This window comes from Rhincodon typus, chromosome 37 (assembly GCF_021869965.1).
Source record: "Rhincodon typus isolate 14 chromosome 37, sRhiTyp1.1, whole genome shotgun sequence".
Lineage (NCBI taxonomy): Eukaryota > Metazoa > Chordata > Chondrichthyes > Orectolobiformes > Rhincodontidae > Rhincodon > Rhincodon typus.
The window spans coordinates 1,574,900-1,589,191 of NC_063368.1; the positions used below are offsets into that span (position 1 = coordinate 1,574,900).

Genomic DNA, 14,292 nt, shown 5'->3' on the forward strand with positions numbered 1-14,292 from the left:
GTCTCCGCGGTGACGCTGGGAGGGAGGGCAGCCTGTCTCCGCGGTGATGCACTGGGAGTTGGACAGCCTGTCTCCATAGTGACAGTGGTGACACTGGGAGGGGATAGATGTCTCCATGATGATACTGGGAGAGGAAGCCTGCCTTCATGATAATGTTTGGAGGGGGCAGACTGTCTCCGTGGTGACACCGGGAGGGGAGCCTGCCTCCATTAGAATTCAAATTATTGTCCAGAGAACCAGAGCAAGTCTCCTAGGAGAACAGTCATGACTCTGTGGTGATACTTGGAGGGAGAGCGTGGTGACACAGTGGGAAGTGCAACCTGATGCAGTGTAAAGGGAAACCTGTCAATGGGAAAGGGTGCCAGTCTCCATGGTAATGAAGTAGAGGATGGGGCCTGTCTCCGTGGTGACACTGTGGGAGGAAGATCACAAACTTACTGGTTTCACTGTTTTCAGAAGTCGAATACCAAACTTCTCAATGCTGCGATGAGCTTCTGCAAATTTGACGAAAGCCTCGCTAGCAGCAGGTTGTGGCTCCCTGACCCCAATAACAGAAAACACATCCCCGAACCCTGAAACAAATCAAAACCCTGTTCTTAATCGCACAGAGAACACCAGCACTAGTGTGTTAATGTCACAACAGGTCATGCCTACCAAGCACCGATTAAATTGCTGCAAAGCCCAACCCTGCAAGATCACTGTGCTCATCACAGAATCAGGAATGATATAAACAGAGGAGTTCATTCAGCTCATTGTGGCTGTGCTAGCCCTTTGAAAGGCTCTCACACTGGTGCCTCAAAAAAGCTCCCCAGTTAATATTGTATATACTTCCACCAACCTGCAAACAGCTCATTCCAGACTGCAACAACTCCCAAAATTGCCTTCACTTGCTCTGGTTCTCTGGACAATAATTTGAATTCTGAGTGCCCTCTGACTTGACTCCCAGTGAGAAATTTATCATAAATTACTCTGTCAAAACCCTTCATGATTTTCAGCTTGTTTAAACCTCCCACCATCCCCCAAACCCCATCTCGCTCTGGTGTAAAAACACCAGCTTCTCTATAGCATGTCCCTCAAGCTGGCACTTTAAGGCTTTGGTTTCCATTTCCGGAAACCCTTATACGCACACTGATACACAGGGGGCTTGTTGACCCAGTAAAAGTTAGGTTGGATGGTCTGAAGGGCAGAGTATTTCCTAAATGGTAAGAAATTGTCAAGTGATGATGTGGGCATTGTTGCTTAGAAGTCACTGAAAGCTAACATGCAAGTGCAGCAAGCAATTAGGAAGGGGAATGATCAGCTAGCCTTTATCGTAAGAGGATTTGAGAACAGGAGCAAAGATGTCATGCTTCAATGCTTCTGGACTTTGTGACGCTGCCCTTGGAATATTATGAGCAGTTCTGGAAGGATATACTCTCCATAAGAGGGAGTGGAGTGGAGTGGAGGTTCACCAGATCAATCACTGGAATGGCAGGTCTGTCCTATCAGCAAAGATTGAGGAGTCCATTCTCTAGGTTTTAGAAGAATAAGAGATGATCTCATTGCAACTTAGAAAATCCTTAAAGGACGAGAGAGGGTGGAAGCAGAAGGGATGTTCTCCCCTGGCTGGGGGAGGTCCAGAACACGGGACACAGCTTCAGAATTAGGATCAGGCTTTTTGAGGCTGAGAGAAGGAAGAACTTCTTCACTCAGAAGGTGGACAATCTTTGGAATTGTCTACCCCAGAGGCTATGGAAACTCAGTCAGTGAGTATGTTCAAGATAGAGATTGTTAGAATTTTAGACAGTAATGACATTAAGGACTCAAGAAAATGGCATGGAGGTAGATGATCTAGAATGGTGGAACGTGTTTGGGGGGCTGAAAGGACTGTAGGAGCAAGAGGAGGCCAATGTAACCTATAGCTCATTTTTCCATTGTTGGAAGGCTGTCACTGGACCACTCCTTTGTATGTACATTGATTCTAGAGTCATGAGTCACACAGCAGAAACAGACCCTTCAGTCCAACTCATCCATGCCGACCTTAAACTGAACTAGTCCCCGTATGACTGTGTTTGATCCATATCCTCTAAACCTTTCTTGTTCATGTACATTTCCAAATGTCATAACTGTACTTGCCCCTGTCACCTCACTGGTAGCTGTTGATGATATAAATATCCCCAGCTTCCCACAATGTTCTCAGAAACACCTGATCAGGTCCTGGGGATTTATCTACCTTTACGCATTTTACGATCTCCAGCACGTTCTCTTCTGTAATGTGGCGTGTTCTCAAAACATCACTATTTAGTTCCCGAATTTCCCTAACTTCCATGTCTTTCTCCACAGTAAATATTGAGGAAAAATATTCATTTAGTATCTCACCCGTATTGTCTACATTGACCTTAGCAAGCCCTTCGACAGTTGTTGGAGGAGATTCTGAGATATAGGATGTACATGCATTTGGAACAGCAAGGAGTGATTCAGAACAGTCAGCATGGCTTCATGAATGCAAAATTGTGTCTTACCTGAGGGGCAACATTTTCATACAGAGGGTGGGGCAATGATTCTAAGGAATAAACAGTGTGTTCCCAGCTGATGGCAGTTTTTGGATGATTCCGATCCCAGATGGAAGCCTGGCTTGAAAGGCCATAAGTTTTACTTCTTGTCAAGGGCTGCTACAACACACTATCTACTCTACACAGCTACAAACAGCGCCCATTAGCAGCTAATCATTCCCCCAGACTGACCTTTAGCCTTAATTAAAACCGAAAGAACTGCAGATGCTGTAAATCAGGAACGAAAACAAAGTTGCTGGAAAAGCTCAGCAGGTCTGGCAGCATCTGTGAAGGAGAAAACAGAGTTAACATTTCAGCTCCACATAGCCTGCCCTTACACACCCCCTGTTGTTAGTCACTAACAGTCCCCATTAACAACTATTCACCCTCCCAGCCTGATTGTTAGCAACTCATTTGTCTGTCCAACTGGCTTTCTCTCTCTTTGGGCTCTATCCACACCGATCATTTACTCCTCACCCCCACCTCACCATCTGTATAAATATTAACCCTTTCCTAGCTACCATCAGTTCTGAAGAAGGGTCACTGAACCCGAAATGTAAACACTGATTTCTCTCCACAGATGCTGCCAGGCCTGCTGGGGTTTTTCAGCAACTTCTGTTTTCGTTTCTGATTTCCAGTATTCGTAGTTCTTTCAGGTTTTTTTTTTTTAAGTGTTTTAACTCACTGCCACATCTTTTCAGATATGCACCCCTTGAAGAAGTTCTGTACCTCTCTCTGACAGGATTTCTGTTTCAATCTTTTTTCTTATTCACTGTCATTAATTTCATTGTTACTTCTGGTGTTCGATAACGCATTTGCCAAAACTTATTTCCACAGCCACATCACATTCCTCATGACTGCCTCTGGCTCAAACTCATCCCACCTGGATTCCAACTCTAGCTTCATTCTTTGTGTTTTGAATCCATCCAAGATCATAGGTATCTCTGCAATGTTCAACGTTCCTCAGACAGCTGCTCTCACCGCACCCTGCAATCCACACTCAGTGCCATGTGTCGCCATATGCACACTCTCAACCTCAGCACCACTTCACGCTGGCTCGGAGCTGCCCTGTCCCCTAGTTCCACTTCATTCTCCGGCTCATTCAATGTTCTAACAAGAAATATTTTCCTTTCAGGCATTAAGGAGCACAAGATGCAATAACTCAGAGATACCCACGGCCCCCAGGAATCCCCCTTCCCTCTGACTCCATCCCTTCTCCTAACCTCACCTCCCATTGTGTTTTACTATGCCTTCTTACCTTCTGCTCTCTGATGCTGAACGTTCTATACAGTGCACAGGTCTCAGTTTTGTCCCTCTGCATCCCCACCTTAATGAATTTCAGGCACAACATGACGTTAAACTCTTCTGTCACCTTCGCCTTCGTGCCCATTTCTTTGGACAGGAGTCCTCTCCCCATCGCACAGACCCCTTCACCCACCTCCAACACTCTCCCTCCGGCCTTTTACCTGCACTCAACCTGTTCCTCAAGAACTGTCGAGATGACACCTCAATTTCTCAATCCCCAACCCCTCGCACCTCCCACACCCTCCCATCTCCATCTCCACCCCCCCCCTCTCCCTCTCCACCCCCAACCTCCCACTGCTTACTTACGCCAACCTATCTCCTCCTGAACTGACTGCACTCTGTGTTCTGAGATTCAATCCTGACTTTGTCATCAACCCCGCCAGAGGGTGGTGTCTGTTGTTATCTGGTGGACTGACCCCTACGTTGCAGAGGCTGAGCGCCAGCTCTCAGATACCTATCATATCTCTCCCTGGATCATGATTCCACCACAGAACTCCAGGCTATTGTGTCCACCACGGTTACTAACCTCATTTCATCCAGTGATCTCCACCCCACTGCCTCCCAGCTCATAATCTCCTAACCTCGCACAGTTTGTTTCTACCTCCTTCCCAAAACCCACAAACAGGACTGTCCAGGCAGACCCATTGCTTCTGCTTGCTCCAACCCCACAGAACTCATCTCTTCCTACCTTGACTTGATTTTTTTCCTCCCCTTTTCCAGTCCCTTCCCACTTACATCCACGATTCCTCTGCCACTTTACATCAGTTTCAGAATTTCCAGGTCATGGGTTCCAGATGCCTCCTCTTCACCATGGACATGCAATCCCTTTACATGTCCACCCCCATCAGGGCGGTCTCAGGGCTCTCCACTTCTTCCTGGAATAAAAGCCTGAACTGCCCCATTCACCACCACCTTCCTCAGGCTGGCCAAGCTTGTCCTCACTCTGAACAACTTCTCATTTAACTCGTCTCACTTTCTCCATGTGGGTACCCACATGGACCCCAGTTATGGCTTGGGTCGGGGCCCTTCTTCAGAAATGGTGAGGGGGAAGGCAGCTGGGAAATAAATACAGAGAGGAAGGGTGGGGATGGGAAAGGTATGTGGGATGTGATAGGTGAGTGCAGGTAGACAGCGGTGGGAATTGGTCAGTGGGATGGATCGGCTGGATAAGTGGGAGAGAAGATGGACAGGTTGTGTCAGGTCAAGGCGGTGGGGATGAGAGGGAGGGTTGGACATGGAATGAGGCTGGGAGTGGGGAGATTTTAAAACTGGTAATTTCCATGTTTAGGCCAAGGGGCTGTAGGCTCCCGAGGCGGAATATGAGGTGCTGCTCCTCCAGTTTGCGGGTGGCGTCATTGTGACACTGGAGAAGGCCCAGGATGGACATGTTGCCCAGGGAGTGGGAGGGGGAGTTAAAATGGTTGGCGACCGGAAGGTGTTGTTGTTTGTCACGAGCAGAGCGCAGATGCTCTACAATACGGTCTCCAAGTCCACACTTGCTCTCATTGATGTAGAGGAGGTCACATCGGGAGCAGCAGATACAGTCAACCACATTGACGGATATGCAGGTGAACCTCTGTCTGATATGGAACGTTTGTTTTGTGCCTTGGATGGAGGTGAGGTGGGGGAGGTGTAGGGGCAGGTGTAGCACTTCCTGCAGTTGCAGGGAAAGGTGCCAGGGGTGGTGGGGCTAGTGGGGAGTGTGAAGCGGATGAGGGAGTCGCAGAGAGAGTGGACCCTATGAAAGGCAGATAAGGGTGAGGAGGGAAATACCTTTTTGGTTGTGGGGTTGGATTGTAGGTGGCGGAAGTGGCGGAGAATGATACGCTGGATGCGGAGGTTGGTGGGGTGACATGTGAGGACAAGGGGGATTCTGTCTTTATTTTTGTTGGGGGGGAGGGGATGTAAGAGCAAAAGTGCGGAAAATGCAAGAGATGTGATGGAGGGCATTTTCGATCACCGGAGTGGGTATGTTACAGTCCTTGAAATAGGATGACATCTGGGACGTGCAGGAGTGGAACACCCCATCTTGGGAGCAGACGTGGCGCAATTGGAAAAGTTTATCAATTTTGCTTTCTATTTCCACCCTGCTCCCACTTTCACCTGGTCTATCTCTGACTCCTCCCTTCCCTTTCTTAATGTCTCGGTTTCCATTTCTGGGGATAGCTGGCCACCAATGTACACTACAAACCTACCAGCTCCCAGTTACCTTAAGTATTACTACTGGGTTCATTAAACTCACATCTTCCAACAGCATGGTAGGAGATCTTCCTCTCTGATACCTCCACGGCCTTCCACTTCTGGAGTTTTCTTCTAAGCAACTCAAGCCTGACTGTTTTGGAGCCTGCTAAACTAATAGCATTTCTGCTGTCATAGACTTATTGTCTCTGAATGAATGTTTGTCTGACCCTGCTCCTCCCTCTCTCTCTCTCTCTGGGTTGTAAAACTCTAAACCTGCAAACATCTTAGTAATGATCTCCTGAAGGTGGTAGTAGTTACTGCTTGCTAGTCACTTAGCTAAAATCTCATGATTTCTTGGAAATGCTGCCTTTAGCTCACCGTTCAAGATGACTTTCTGACCCTTTATAAAAATGAACAAGTCAGAGCTCCACAAAACGGAAAACTAAACCCATTTTTTTAACCTTCAGTTTTAGAACCCAGGTTTCTGACTAGTACTAACACCTCCTGAGTCCCAATCCCAGATGACAGTAATTGCCCTGAACTGATCTACCATACTGCTCCCAATCTCCTGTGAATATAGTGAAATAAAGGATTTACCTCGGTGTGTCTGTGACAGCTCAAAGAATGCTCTCAGTAACCTCTTTGTGTGTTCCATCAATCCTGCCAGACAATGGAATGTGGGAAAATTTTAATATTTAACATTTCATATTGACATCTGAAAATGCATTTTGCTCCCTCAATTGCTTCCAGACCCCTCAACTCCCCTGGTTTTTCCCCTTGGCACTCTAGCCCTCCAGATCTGAGCATTAGTTCGGGGGGGTGGGAGGGGTTTGGGGAAAGTTGAGCAGAGAACTTGTTACAGCTAAAATTGACACTGGTGCTAGTCACTGCCACAACATTCCTGGCACCCACAGGCCCTGCCCGCATCTCCGAGTAACACGGCCACAATGTCCTGTGTGAGACTTGGCCTGTAGGTATTGGACTATCAACACCTCACATGTTTGGTTAGCTCATTGATGAACTGACAGGAAAAGTTAAGGAGGAAACTTCTGCTCTTGTCCACCTAGATCCAGAAGGTGTTGCTCAATAGGGAGGACTCACCACGACATGCTCCCTCCCAAAAAACCCTGCAACATATTGCAACTACTCCCTGCCACACAGACAGGCCACTGCGGAGAGTGAAGGTAAGAGGGGCAGTAACTGCGATTCTGTACGCTCACTCCCTCGACACATTAATCCATGCTTGGTCCCTGATCTCTCACCTTTGTACAGTTCTGCTGTCCTCTCCAGTTCCTCCAGTTTCTTCACGAGACCATCTGCAAGAGACCATTTCATAATCTTTGACTCATCAAGCCTCACTCACCATTAAACTGGAATAACCCAGTCTCACTTTCCACTAAACCAGAATAATCCTAGTCGCACTTCCCACTAAATTGGAATAATCCCAGTCTCGCTCCCCATAAAACCCAAATAATCTGCCTCACTCCCCACTAAACCAGAATAATCCCAGTCTCACTCCCGACTAAACCGGAATAATCCCAGTCTCACTCACCGTTACACAGAATGGCTCGGCTCAGACCCAGGGCATCAGCTGTGCCAGAGCTCATGTTCTCTACCAGCCTGTGTTTCACTTTCTTCAGAACTGAAAAAAATGACACAATCTGTCATGTGAAATGTTCTCTCTTTTTCTGGAATGTGATTGAAGTGAACCGGAATTGTCCAACTCTATCACTGTCTTTATGGTGGGAACATGGTCCAGCTTCTGGGACCTTTGCTCACAGACTGTGGTGTTTGACAGGTTTTGCTGGAACAGTGATTTTCACTGGATTTTCTTCCAGATGCCACAGTTTTGAAACATTTGGTGCTGCAAGTCTCTTGAAATGAGAGAAAATACCTGGCAGTGGACAATCCAAGGCTCCAGAAACCAACAGTAAAAACAATGCATCTCCCTAACCCTGAGCCTGAGGGTTCAGAAATAAACAGAAGCACAGGAGAAGAAGGAAACAGGGTCAATTCAAATCAAATCAGATACAGAAAGAGAAATAGAGAGGGATAGAAAGATTGGAATGAAGAAAGTACAAGATACAGAAAGAAAACAATCAAAATTAAAGAATTTTATCAATTCATAATAACAATTTATTACCCATAAAAATGAGGTTTCACAGTTAAACTTGTTTCTTTTCTGGGCTGAATACGTTGTGTGGCATTGAAGACACATCTCTCCATGAGGAGTTCTTATACTATTAAATACTAGGCCTAACTTTCTGCAGCAAGTTAAACACACAATTAAGGTGAAAATGCATATAGCACTCACAAAGCTTGCGGGCAAGCTGGTGTTTTTGGGTATAGAGGAATGGAAAATTATCTGACCACTTTTAGTGATTCACAAATCACACTGTATCCATTCCTTTCCGTAGTTGCAGGGCTATTTACAGAAATAATAATGAAATAACTCCACAAACGCCAGGATTCTGCCACCAAATCACATTTTATTCACATGTGCATAGTACATGACACTGATCCAGCTGGCACAGAGCCGGCTCTCAGAGTGAACAGAACCCCTGACACTCCTGTTTAAATCTGCCAGCCGGGGGCTGCCCAACTGGACCAGGTTAACAGCCCCAATCAGGGAACTCATATTCTATGAGATCTAGCTGGCTGACCTCATTACAAACACTATGAATAATAAGGGTGTTTAACTTGCTGTTATGTTACTGTGGCAGTAAATCAAAGCTCAAGGTTTACTGTGTTTTTGAAGTTATAACCTCATAAATCACAGTGCTGAATTCACGCAGAAGGAACAGAGCAATGCAACTCCACAAATCAGGAGCTTTGACCCATCACTTCAGCCTGCCTCCTCAGACTGGGATGTCACTTGACAGATTAACCCAGCATGGGAGTGTGAGGGGGAAGCACCACCAAAATGCCTCAATCAACTGGGGCTACAAGAGTAAAGGGAAATGAAAACCAACAGCACACTGAATATTTAAGGCAACACTTACCAATATCCAAAGTTTTGCCTTGTTTAGGATCGGCCTGGAGTTTATTGTAGTGAATTGTAACTTCTCCCTTGCAAGATGATAGAAGAGGAGTTGATACTAGCAGTAATTTACAATTATTAACATGAGAGTGAAAGCACCAGCAACACAAAACATTCCCTCAAAGAACAAAGGACATTGGTTAACAATAGAAAAATGCAGGTCGATCAAGAATATATCCAAATTCCAAATGCTCCTATCAAACCTAATCAGTCCTAAACTCTCCTGTCAAAATACCCTTCAAAGTCCAACTAATCCTGAAACTCTCCCAGCAAAACTGATCTAATTCCCAAACTTTCCCATCAAAATCCATCCCATTCAATCCCCAAACTCTACTATCAAAGCATATCCTCTCGCAGCCAAACTCTTCCATTTTATTTATGGTATTGTCCTGGTGAAGATGTTCGATATCATATTGCAGACTGATAATTTCTTTCAAAGGCCTGATGCTCAGTTCTGCACACAGCCATCCTACTGAGACTGACGTGGATCTCTGTCGAGCTGTAACAGCCCTTCATACTCAAGCATGAAGACCATCATTCTATTAGCCTCTTCAATTATACTTGCCTCTCCTCTTTCAGTGCCTTCAATGCTCAAACACCTAGCTCTCTCTCTGTTTTTCTCAACTTCTCATCTTTCAAAAAATTATTAGCTGAACTTTTTAAGTCATAGAAACATAGAAAATAGGAGCAGGCCATTGGCTTTCCAAGTCTCCTCTGACATTCAATATGATCATGGTTGATCATCCAATCAGCACCCTGTTGCTGCTTTCTCCCCATACCCTTTGATCCCTTTAGCCCTAGGACTGTATCTATCGGAATTGAATTGGATCGGTCTAAAATGAATGACCACCCACTTCCCCACATTAAAGTCCATCTGGAACAGTTTGGCCACTCCCTCCATCTATCAATATCCCTTTGTTCAGACACTTTGAGCAACATTGTCGTTACTCCTTTGACTTCTCTGTGACCTATTCTTTAAGTGAGTAAGGACTTGAACATTCTTTGAGCAGCATGCAGTGAGTTTGACAGACTGAGCTGGAAATGCCTTATGTGGGAACGTCCAGGTTGCAGACCGACTCCGCAGCTTACAGAGAGTCCTATAGACAGTTTCAGTCTCTCTACCAGAGAGAACATACTCGAAGGTTCCAGGATGAGAAGGCTGTCCTGCACGGAAACATTGATAGAATCCGTCTTACGTGTTTTGGAGGGGGCCCCATTGAAACACTTATGGTTCTGAAAAGATTTGACAGAGTAGTCACACTCTGAGGTTGTTTGCCCCTATCTGGGGTATCAAGAACATGGACACAGGATAAGGGGCCAATATTTCAGATGAAGACGTGTAGACATTTCTTCTCTCCAAGGGTTGTGAATTTTTAGAACTCTCTACTCCAGAGGGTTGTTAATAATCAATCACTGAGGTATATTGAAGACTGAGTTTGTTAATACTTTTAATTCCCATGGGAATCAAGGGATCTGGAGATTAATAGGAATGTGGAATAGACGTCGAAGATTGGTCATGATTTTACTAAAAAGCAGGACAAGTTTGAGGGGGCAAATGTCACCTGCTGCTCCTATTTCTCATATTCTTTGCAGATTTCTGTTATTATTCACACTTTTACTGAGTCACCACAAACTTTGACATACAAGTTGCTGGTTGTTTGTTCCAATTTGTTAAAAATTGAGGCCCAATGAAGGTCATTCTGCCAATCAGAGTGTATTCCCACAATCTGTATTCTTCACTGCCTTATGTTTATATTCCATGGCCTTTCAGTATTGTTCATTGTCACTGGTGTGGAATGAGCAATATTTGACCCCCAGCACAGAGCTCTCCCCTCACTTGCCCTTCATGTACAGTCCCCTTCCCTCAATGTACAGCTCCCACCCTGATGCCTCCCCCTCCTCTCAATGTACAGCCTTCCCACTCTGTTGCCCCTCAAGCCTCTCCAGCCCCTTCCTCGTACTTTCCCCACTCATTACTCTCCTCCTCACACCTTCACAGCTTGAATCATCTTGGCCACCTCGACTTTAGTTTTCCCCTTCACCGATTTCCCGGTCACTCCGACAATTTCATCGCCTGCGGCCAGCGTTCCGTCTAGAGCAGCCGGAGTGTTGTCAAAGACCTGTCAGGAAAAACACACTGCGTCAATCACAGCGCCACACTGGGTCACAGCAAAGGAACAGAGCACGGTCAGAGCAGAGTGGAGCTGGAGCCAGAGCAGAGCAGGAGCAGGGTCAGAGCAGAGTGGAGCTGGAGCCAGAGCAGAGCAGAAGCAGGGTCGGAGCAGAGTGGAGCCAGAGCAGAGCAGGAGCAGGATCGGAGCAGAGTGGAGCCAGAGCAGAGCAGGAGCAGGAGCAGGGTCAGAGCAGAGTGGAGCCGGAGCAGGGTGAGAGCAGAATAGGAGCAGGGTTAGAGTAGAGTGGAGTCGGAGCAGAGCAGGATAAGGATCAGAGCAGAGTGGAGCCGGAGCAGGGTCAGAGCAGAGTGGAACCGGAACAGAGTTACAGCAGAGTGGAGCCGGAGCAGGGTTAGATCAGAGTGGAGCCGGAGCAGAGCAGGAACAGGGTTAGAGCAGAGTGGACTCACAGTAGAGCAGAAGGGTCAGAGCAAAGTGGGAGCCAGAGCAGAGCAGGAGCAGGTTCAGAGTGGAGTGGGAGCCGTGCCAGAACTGCATGGAACTGGGATGGAGCCAAAATGATAGCGAAGCAGAGTCCGAAAGAAATGGTAGCAGAGATGGAATGGAGTAGGAATAGGGTGAGACTGAGCCAGAAAGACTGGAAACAGCAGTGGAGACACATGGTTTAACTCTGTATCACATCAGAGCAACTGGATGAGGGAAAACGCAGAGTTAGAGCAAGTGGCCATTTGAGAATCTGACAGAAGGAAATTACAAGGGACAGCTCAGAATGTACAAGAGGCTGACCTGAGCTCCCAACGGAGGGAACAAACCTCACCTTTAATTGGTTAGGGATAGTGGGGACCAAGAATAGCAGGGCTGTGGGCAGCAGGAGCAGAGGGTAAATAGAATAACTTCAGCATCCTGAGAATAACAAGTCAACATATCTCCATGGGAACTGGCTTACATAAGGAAGGACAAACCAACCCACCAAGTTGTGAAGTGTTGATGGAGGCTGAGCCTGGAGTGAGCAGAATCTTTCACCGCAGGGAGAAAGAGAGAGTAGGAGGTAAGTAGCCAATTTTCTGGAGAGGAAGTTTACCTGCACAATATATAAACAGGGACAGTACTGAGCTCCTCCTCCAATGCTGATCCCAATTAAATTCTGAGAATCCTTTTTGAGTGTCACAGTCCCAGGCACAGTTGGAATACCCCTGATATAAAAAAACAGGTCATTAAAAAGCTGACATTATTTACGGTGGTCTTAAAATAACACTCCTAGCCCATTCAAACTAATGGACAACACAGCAGCAATGATCCTCAAAGGCACATTCTGAAAAAGATAAATTTGTCTTGCACTCATCAGACCAATTCACAAAAATATCAATTCAAACACAAAACTGATATTGTTTCAGAGATAGTAGGAACTGCAGATGCTGGAGAATCTGAGATAACAAGGTGTAGAGCTGGATGAACACAGCAGGTCAAGCAGCATCAGAGGAGCAGGAAGGCTGACGATTTGGGCCTATACCCTTCTTCAGAAATGGGGGAGGGGAAGGGGATTCTGAAATAAATAGGGAGAGAGGAGGAGGCGGATAGAAGATGGATAGAGGAGAAGATAGGTGGAGAGGAGACAGACAGGTCAAAGAGGCGGGGATGGAGCCAGTAAAGGTGAGTGTAGATGGGGAGGTAGGGAGGAGATAGGTCAGTCCCGGGAGGACGGACAGGTCAAGGGGGCGGGATGAGGTTAGTAGGTAGGAGATGGGTGTGGGGCTTGAGGTGGGAGGAAGGACAGGTTAGGGAGGCGGGGACGAGCTGGGCTGGTTTTGGGATGCGGTAGTGGGAGGGGAGATTTTGAAGCTTGTGAAGTCCACATTGATACCATTAGGCTGCAGGGTCCCCAAGCGGAATATGAATTGCTGTTCCTGCAACCTTCGGGTGGCATCGTTGTGCCACTGCAGGAGGCCCAGGATGGACATGTCGTCTGCGGAATGGGAGGGGGGAGTTGAAATGGTTCGCGACTGGTAGGTACAGTTGTTTAGTGCGAACCGAGCGTAGGTGTTCTGCAAAACCTGCCTCTTTGTAGGTTATGTGGAACAATTCCTCTTCCGTAGCTACACTGGCCCTAAACCCCACCTCTTCCTCCGTTACATTGATGACTGTATCGGTGCCACCTCGTTCTCCCACGAGGAGCTCTAACAGTTCAGCCACTTCACCAACACCTTCCATCCCAACCTTAAGTTTACCTGGACCATCTCTAATACCGCTCTCTCTTTCCTGGACCTCTCCGTTTCCATCTCTGCCAACCACCTGGAAACCGACATCCATTTCAAGCCCACCGACTCCCACAGCTATCTAGAATACACCTCCTCCCACCCACCTTCCTGCAAAAATGCTATCCCCTATTCCCAATTCCTTCACCTCCGCCGCATCTGCTCCCAGGATGAGACATTCCACTCCCATACATCCCAGCTGTCCTCGTTTTTCAAGGACCACAACTTCCCCCCCTCAGTGGTCGAGAACACCCTCGACCCTGTCTCCCGCATTTCCCGCAACTCATCCCTCACACCCCTTCCCCGCAATAACAACCAAAACAGAATCCCCCTCGTCCTCACGTACCACCCCACCAATCTCCGGATCCAACGCATCATCCTCCGACATTTCCGCCATCTGCAATCCGACCCCATCACCAAAGACATTTTTCCCTCCCCACCCTTATCTGCTTTCCGGAGGGACCACTCTCGCCGGGACTCCCTTGTCCGCTCCACACTCCCCTCCAGCCCCACCACACCCGGCACTTCTCCCTGCAACCACAGCAAGTGCTACACCTGCCCCTACACCTTCCCCCTTGCCCCCATCCCAGGCCCCAAGAAGACTTTCCACATCAAGCAGAAGTTCACCTGCATATCTGCTAATGTGGTATACTGCATCCGCTGTTCCTGTTGTGGCCTCCTCTACATCGGGGAAACCAAGCAGAAGCTTGGGGACCGCTTTGCAGAACACCTACGCTCGGTTCGCACTAAACAACTGCACCTCCCAGTCGCGAACCATTTCAACTCCCCTTCCCATTCCTCAGACGACATGTCCATCCTGGGCCTCCTGCAGTGCCACAACGATGCCA

At 47.3% G+C, this 14,292-nt stretch overlaps 1 protein-coding gene across 3 annotated transcripts in view; it reads right to left on the reverse strand.

Annotated features, from left to right (window-relative positions):
* pick1 (protein interacting with prkca 1) overlaps window positions 1–14,292 on the reverse strand; it is a 40,909-nt gene that overhangs the window by 20,406 nt on the left and 6,211 nt on the right. For all 3 annotated transcript variants that reach the window (XR_007265679.1, XM_048617508.1, XM_048617507.1), the window contains exons 3-9: window positions 12,274–12,385; window positions 11,049–11,177; window positions 9,020–9,086; window positions 7,570–7,659; window positions 7,280–7,333; window positions 6,615–6,677; window positions 439–572 (exon numbers count right to left, since the gene is read on the reverse strand). Coding sequence is in view for 2 of the 3 variants with exons in the window: in XM_048617508.1 (XP_048473465.1) it covers window positions 439–572; window positions 6,615–6,677; window positions 7,280–7,333; window positions 7,570–7,659; window positions 9,020–9,086; window positions 11,049–11,177; window positions 12,274–12,385 (649 nt within the window). In the remaining variant the exon portion in view is untranslated. The remainder of the gene's footprint in view (window positions 1–438; window positions 573–6,614; window positions 6,678–7,279; window positions 7,334–7,569; window positions 7,660–9,019; window positions 9,087–11,048; window positions 11,178–12,273; window positions 12,386–14,292) is intronic.